The sequence below is a fragment of the Triticum urartu genome, chromosome 4A, assembly GCF_056163025.1.
Source record: "Triticum urartu cultivar PI428250 chromosome 4A, HENAU_Tu73, whole genome shotgun sequence".
In the NCBI taxonomy this organism is placed as follows: domain Eukaryota; kingdom Viridiplantae; phylum Streptophyta; class Magnoliopsida; order Poales; family Poaceae; genus Triticum; species Triticum urartu.
The window spans coordinates 400,894,518-400,902,232 of NC_141876.1; the positions used below are offsets into that span (position 1 = coordinate 400,894,518).

Here is a 7,715-nt window from a genome sequence, read left to right on the forward strand (position 1 = left end):
CCCGCCGGGCCGGTGGCCGCGTTGGCGGCAGGCGACGGGGAACGACGAGGTGGCCCGCCGACGGGAGCTGTCTGAGCGACGTGGGCTGCTAGGGCAGCCCGGCGCTCAGCACGATCACGGCGCGCGTCTGCCATGGAGACGATGGAGCAACGGAGCGCGGAGCGATGGAAGGAAGCTTGGGCGCACCCCTACCTGGCGCGCCAAATGTCGGATCATGGGTTCTGGCAAAACCCTCAAGGTTCGATACCTGGGGTGCGCATGAAGGTTTTCTCCCTATCGATCCATGCCCTAGCTCTCTAAGATCTCGCAGACGAACTTGACAAACTTGCAACACAAAGACACAAGATTTATACTGGTCCGGGCCACCGTTGTGGTGTAATACCCTACTCCAGTGTGGTGGTGGTGGATTGCCTCTTGGGCTGATGATGAACAATACAAGGGGAAGAATAGCCTCCTGAGGTTGAGGTGCTCTTGTGCTTGGTGTGCTTGTGTGGTTGGGGATGATCTTGATGATCGCTCCTGGTCTATGATGGTGGCTAGTCCTAATTATAGAGGCCCTGGTCCTCTCCCCGAATATTGAATGGAAAGGGAGCCAAAAACGACCAATTTGAAAGGGGGCAGCTAGTACAAGCTATCCTGACAAAGGTGGTCTTCGCCTGCAAAAGGCTCTCGTGCTAACGCCGTCTTGGGCTCCATGGTGACCTCTGTCTTGCCGTCCTTCTGGTCTTGGTCTCGTTGCACCAATTTGGAAACCTTTGCTTGATGCCTCGGTACTCAGCGCCTGTGCTTTCCCCCTTGGCACCAAAGAGGTAATAAGGACGTTGCGCGCACTGGCGCCCGCCTGGCACCCGCCTGGTCTCGATCTTCATGGCACACGTTACGAGAAGCTCACGAGGTTTGCCTTGCCTTGATCTCTCCGCCCCTCGTGAGCCTGCCTGGCGAGGCCGCTCATGAGGAGGTCTTGCATCGTCTGCCTCGCAAGGCTTGGCCCCTTGTGAGGGTCTTGAATTCCTTGTCGATGAATATGGGTCATACATACCTACTAGCCCAGCCATGCCGTGGGCCGCAGGCAGGCAAGTCTGGGGACCCCCATTCCCAGAACACCGACACCTTCCAAGCTGCAGCAATCGACGACCCCAACAGCCAGGGCGAGCACCCTCCTGAGGCCACCCCAAGAAGAAGCAGTTGCACCATGCAGGGCCCCAGGCAAGCGGCGCCTCGTCAGGATCGGCGCCCGCGCCTGGGGCGCCTCCCTCCATCGCATAGGAAGGCGCGCCCAGCGCCCCTCCCGGGTAGGGCTCGGGGGCTCTCTTCTAGAGGGCCTCAGACTTTGCCAACGTCACAAGGGAGGCACTTGGGCACCACTTGGAGGCGTGCTTCGCGGCATATTTCCCTCAGGAGAACACAGCGCAAGGAGTGCCCACCGACCAGGAGTTCATCACCAAGACCACTTAGGAACTGCAAGACGCAAGGACCATGCGCGGCGGCCGCCGCTCACTAGGCGCAGCTCCCCATCCAAGCGAGGATGTCGGGCTACGCGTCTACATCGACGTCCCAGGGCTCAACCGGGCACCTCTTAGGAGCTTTTCTGGCCTTTGCACGTAGTACGCTGCGAGGGCCCACCTCACAGCTACGTTCGCATGCCTTTTGGCCTGCCGAGCATGGCGATCACCTATCAGCGCAACCCGCGGAGCATCCTGGAGGCTCAAGGGGCCAGGCGCCACACTATGCTGGCGAAGATGAAGACGGTCCTCAAGGCCCTAGGCCCCCAGAGCCTCCTGAGGCTCAGGGCCCCGGTGGCTCATGAGGAGTAGCCCCTTCGCCGCATACCTTCAGCTGCCCCAACTCTCCTTCATCAACAGAACCAAGTGACATTTTCCAAGTTCATTCAGCTGGGAGCGCCCCCAGGGCTGCATCATTCCCAGGTCGCGTGGGTCCGTCCCTATGGCATGTATCACTTTTTATGTCTTTAGCTTACCTTGTTGGGGGCGCACCTTGGGCTGCATCATCCCCAAGCCGCTCGGCCTGACCCAGTGGCATGCATTTTCCCTGCATTTACTTAAGCCAGTATGCTTTCCATGCTTAATCTATCTATGACTATCAATTGTTTGATTATCGCCCAACATGGGAGCCGCGCGCTTGTCGTCTTTCTTCAGGAACCTTCGCGTTGTCTAACCACCTCATAGGACCAAGACAGCGAACAAGAACTAGGACCAGGCGCAACCCGCCTTGAGGTAGGGCCTCGTGAGTCCCGCGCTGGCTCACAAGTGTCCAAACACACCTCGTCGAGCCCTGTCGTGCAAGCCACGTGTCAGGGCAGGGTTGTACACACCCCGGGGGCTCTCACGCACCAGAAGCGAACCAGCAATCACCACAGCGACTGGTGCCCTTCCGGGCGCTAACTTGGAGGGACCTCCTGAGGGCCACGGCAGGCGGCACCACGGACTCTCCCTCTTCTCTCATGCAATTAGCTTGCGTGTTAAAAGGGGGGCTCCTGAGCATCGCGCCTCAGCAGCTCTTACTGGCTCTCCAGCCGTCACCCCTGACCTTGACCATGGCACGCGACCTAGCATAGTAGCGGCGGCTGAGCTCGCACGAGGGCCGGGACCTGAGGACGCAGAGCACCAAGAAGAACATGGAGGGGAGGGGGAGACCCGCACGGGCCTGACCTAGCTACACTACGGTGACCGACGTGCGAGTTCGGCACGACTCAGGGAGCCGACCTCGGACAGCCAAGATAAGTTCTCGCTCTGGATCCCACCAGTCGCTACGACACGATACCCTCGCTCACTCCCTTCGTTGCCCTGCTGCGGCAATGTTTTCTTCCTTTCCCATCCTAAGACAGCTGCTTGCGCGCTAAAGGGGACCTCTTGAGCATCGCGCCGCAAGAGCTCTTACTCGACCTCAGGCCGCTCACCTCCTCGCCTTGACCACAGCACGTGACCTGGCATACCAGCAACGGCTGTAGCCTGCCTGGGGACCAGGACCTGTCAGCATAGAGTGCCAAGCTGCCGCAGGGTTGGAAAGGGAAGGCCGAGCCTCGGCAGGACATGCGCACACAAATCTTCATAATGAGGGCTATATTGACAAAAGGCATTACAGACGCTTTACACGCCCCCACGGGGTTCATTCTTGATTCCTCGCATGGAACAAAAGGGAAGGAATTCCTGGGAGCTCTATCTACACGCACCCAATGTCGCCGACGCCATCATCAACAGTGGGCCACGCGAGGCCGACGCCAACCCCATCCAGATCAGTGGCGACGGCGGCTGGACGCCACAGCCCTGCTCTGGACTCGGCATGAGCTCGGGGGCACGTAGCTGTCATCGCTTGTCTTCGGAGACTTCAAGAGCTCAGGATAGTAGCTGGACCACCAGGAGTCGCCGCTGTCGCTGGAGGAGCTCCAGGCGAGGCCTGCGACGGGCCCAACGCCCGCTACAGCATCATCCTGGCGACCTCCATCAGGGCAGCACTCCAGGCGGCAGCCTTCCTCATCGAAGACCTTGAAGAACATCATGGAGGCACTATCGTACTCGAAGTGGATCGTGAGGGCGCCCTCCGCACGGCAGACTCGAGCAATCGCGCCCCAGCCTCGGGTCATGAAGATCTTCCCAGAGGCAACGGCTCCAATCTCCGCTCCAGTCGCTGGGGCGTCGCAGTCGGCGTGTTGAAGCCAAAGCTCGCGAAGGCCCCTCGGCGGCATCTCAGCGGCGAAGAACTGCAGGAGGCGAATCCAGGTGCTCGGGGGCATCGCCGCCCACAGCATGAACTCACGGGAGGAGTCCGTAGCGTGGACCCCTGGGGTGACGGCATGCGCCTCTGCGGCGCGACAACCACGGCCCTGGCGCGGGCGGCGCCGCTCATCGCTCCTCCCTCCGGAATCGTCAGCGTAAGCATACAAGGGCAGCGGTTACCTAGGAAGCGACCTTTTGTACCAGGGCCGCGACACCACCAGCCTCACTACCATCTTGCGGCGATGGGACCTCCTCTTCTTCGGTGGGAGCAGCTCGGGCTCCGTGAGGGGAGCCTTACCCTTCTCTACGGCCGAGAACCACCGGATCGGCGCCATGTCAGCATAAGCATGGAGAGGAGCTAGGAAGGAGAAGAAGCGGGAGATGCATAGGAAGAGATGGGCGACGGGGGCTTTGCCCCCTCCCATTTATACCAGGAGAAGGCCAACCAACACCCCCCACGATCACAGGTAATGATGGTTTTCATTGCATGTCGCAGGGACTTGTCAAGTCGGGCAGTTGCCAAGGCAGCGTGGGGAAGTGGAGACACCCACATCCAATCAACCGCCACGCATCGACCAAGGCCGCAGGCTATTGGGGCCCGCGGTGCTCCACCCTTGACCTTTGGCTTTGCCTCGAAGCCAAGCCCGAGCGCGCCTTGGGCTCGTGGGCTACTGTCGACGTTTTGGGAACCAGGGTCCCTAGACTTGCCCGCCTGTGACCCACGGCGTGGCTTTGCTAGCAGGCCTGTACGACCCATCTTCATTAACAAGGCATTTAAGACCCTTGCAAGGGGCCAAGCCTCACGAGCCGGACGACACAAGACCTCCTTAGGAGCGGCCTCACTAGGCTGGCTCGCGAGGGGCGGAGAGTTCGAGGCACGACAAACCTCGCCAGATTCTAGTGACATGATCCATGACTATCGAGACCAGGCGGGCGTCAGGAGGGCGCAATCACGTGCAGCATCCTTGTTTCCTCTTTGGTTCTAAGGGGACAAGCGCAGGCGCGGAGTACCGAGGCATCATGCAAAGGTTTCCATATTGGTGAAACGAGACCAAGACCAGTAGGACGGCAATTCGGAGGTCACCATGGAGCCCAAGACAGCGTCACCACCAGGGCCTTTGGCAGGCGAAGACCACTTTTGTCAGGATAAGTTGTACTAGATGTACCCTTTCAAATTGGCCGTTGTGGGATCCCTTCCCGTTCAATATTTGGGGAGAGGACCAGGGCCTCTATAAATAGGACTAGCCACCACCATAGCTAGGGAGAGAGACCGAACCGTAGATGCACAAAGAGAGAAAGACCAGAGCACACACAAGTTCGCCAAGCACAAGAACACCTCAACCTCAGGAGGCTGTTCTTCCCTTTGTACTATTCATCCTTAGCCGGAGAGGCAATCCACCACCGCCACATTGGAGTAGGGTATTACACCACAACGGTGGCCCGAACCAGTATAAATCTTGTGTCTTTTGTGTTGCGAGTTCGTCGAGTTAGTCCGTAAGATCTTAGCCGAGCTAGGGCATGGATCGGTAGGGGGGAGATCTTTGCGCGCACCGCAGTGTTCGAACCTTAAGGGTTTTGTCGGAACCCATGATCCGACAGACACACCTAGCATCCATCATAACCCACTTGCTCCGGAAGCCATCAGCCTTCTTGCCGGCCTTCGAGATCGCGTTGGCCTTGCCAGCTGCGACGAAGTTGGCGCACCCCGTGTTGAGGCCATCATTGATTCAGAGGAAGAAGAAATGGCACAGCAGTCCCACAGACGGCATCACCCCGACATACGCCTCGCAGTAGAAGGCAAAGATCGACAAGAGAAGAACGGAGTTGGGATGGAGGTGGAGAGCCTGTAACCCATAGTGCTGGAGGACCGCGTAGAAGAAGTCGGAGAAGGGGCGAACCAGTCCAGCGACGAAGCCTCGAGCACTGTGGAGCTAGCCCAGAGCTCGGTCCTCCCCTTCTCGTTGTTCTCCCCTGCCGTTAGCAGGCACGTGGCGGCGAGGTTCTTCGCCGAGACATTGGGCACCTCCAGAGCCGGCTCGTACCAGGCATGCGGCGAATCAACCTTGGGATATCGGGGCGCCATTGATGTAGGGGAGTGCACTGCTTAGTAAACATACCTGTACTGCACATTCATACATTTTCCGCACTACATTTTTTTCAATGTAGGGGCGTTCACTGCTTTGTAAACCATCTGTGCACTGGACTGATCAGAGTTTTGTACTGCATGTGCACGCATTCCATAGTACATGTACAGTTCTCATTTTTTGTTCTCATGTTTTTTCTCTTATGTAATCTTTTTTCCAATGTAGGGGAGTGTAATGCTTACTAAACATAAACCGCACTGCATTGATTATGTTTGTGTACTACACGTTTATATATTTCCGCACTACATATACAGGTCGCATTTTTTTCTTTTTGTGTTTTTGCTCTTATCTATTCTTTTTTATCAAATTTAGGGGCGTTCACTGCTTCGTTGCGTATGTGTAAACTTAATTCGACACACTATGTACTGCATTGGTACACAACTTGCACTGCATGCGTCCTATTTGCACACTACATCTTATTTTCGTTTTGTACACTGCTCGAATCTAATGATTCATAAGCAAACAACAGAAAACAAATTATCATAGGCATTCTGTACGACAAGTTCATCATGAGCAAAGTAATTTCAACAGAAAGCAGTCTAACATAATCAAAGTTCACATCATTACAAGTGATTCTGCAAGGCAAGCAAACTAAGTTCAGCAAAAGCAAATGATCACAAGCAAACTAACGATACATAAGCAAACAACATAAATCAAATTTGATGATAATTCTAACACGACGCTGGCATTGGTTGCTCTTTGGCCGGCACCATCTTCTTCTTCACCAGTCAGCGTCTCCCCATCCCCAGTTGCTCCTGGCGTGCTTCTTGGGGGGCTCCTCCTTCTCAAGCTTTGCATGGCGAAGCCCGTCCTGGGTGATGGTGATGTGGTTCCATATCTCGTACGCTGCGTAGGCGTCCTTTGCCGCATACTCGATGTGCCTCACGGATAGAGGCAGGGTGGCCCAACATTTGTGCTCATCGTCGGTGATCCTCTTCTTCATGTTGTTGTAGTAGTCGTCGATGATCATGCCGGAGACATCTCCTAGGGAGTCCAACTCCTTGGTTGCCTCGGGCACCCTCCACTCCTTCTGGATGTCGACAAAGTTGGCGACCTCCAGATTGACGCACTCTAGCATGGTTTTGTCGTCGTCGATGGAGAAGCCTGCAAAGGTGTACCTGGGGTCGGCGAGGAAGTTGTCGAAGACGGTGCACCTTTCAGCGGCGCTCAGTTGGAAGAGCAGCACCAGGTGTTTCTTGCAGATGGAGAGTTGGCAGAGGGTGGGTTTCTACGTCGCTTCAGGCTCGTTGTTCTACACGAGATCAACGCCGACGATCTTGTGGCGCTGGAGGCTGAGGTGGCGCTCGTACTGCGCGAGGGTGATCGGCACCTACTTCTTGTTGTTGGTGTGGATGACGTGCAACTTGGTGTTGCCGTGGGCCTCCACGTCCTTGTACTCATCGGCGAACGCCATCGCCAGTAGTAGGGCTTGGTGTTTTTGCGTGGAGATGGATGTGATGGAGCGATTTGGTGGCAGCGCAATGGATACTTGTGTTGTTGTGGATGAGAAGGCCTATGGCAGGGGTCTGAATTTAAGGGGAGGGCGTGGTGTGTGATGGCCGCATCGGATGAACTTCACGATCTCGGCGACGATGTGGTTTGTGCAGATCGTGGGTTGGTGTTGCGTCTGTGATCGTGGGCTTGTGGCGATGGAACCGCTCCGATTGGGTGGTTGTATGCGAACATGGTGTTTTTTTATCAGTAGATTTTTTTTAACCACCACTTTTCTGTGCGAACGAGCATTCTATGACGTTTATATGTATCCTGCATGATAATGAAACTGCATTGGTTAGAGTACCACACTGCATCGTGTGCAACGGAGAACTGCATGTTGTCT

At 56.3% G+C, this 7,715-nt stretch overlaps 1 protein-coding gene across 1 annotated transcript; it reads right to left on the reverse strand.

Moving 5' to 3' along the window:
- Positions 1 to 6,599: 6,599 nt before the first annotated feature.
- LOC147975971 (uncharacterized) lies at positions 6,600 to 7,292 on the reverse strand. The gene is made up of 2 exons (XM_087520667.1): positions 7,213 to 7,292; positions 6,600 to 7,032 (listed from the first exon to the last, which is right to left on the reverse strand). The coding sequence occupies exons 1-2, from the start codon at positions 7,290 to 7,292 to the stop codon at positions 6,600 to 6,602; spliced, it is 513 nt and encodes a 170-aa protein (XP_087376793.1).
- Between the last annotated feature and the right edge of the window lie 423 nt (positions 7,293 to 7,715).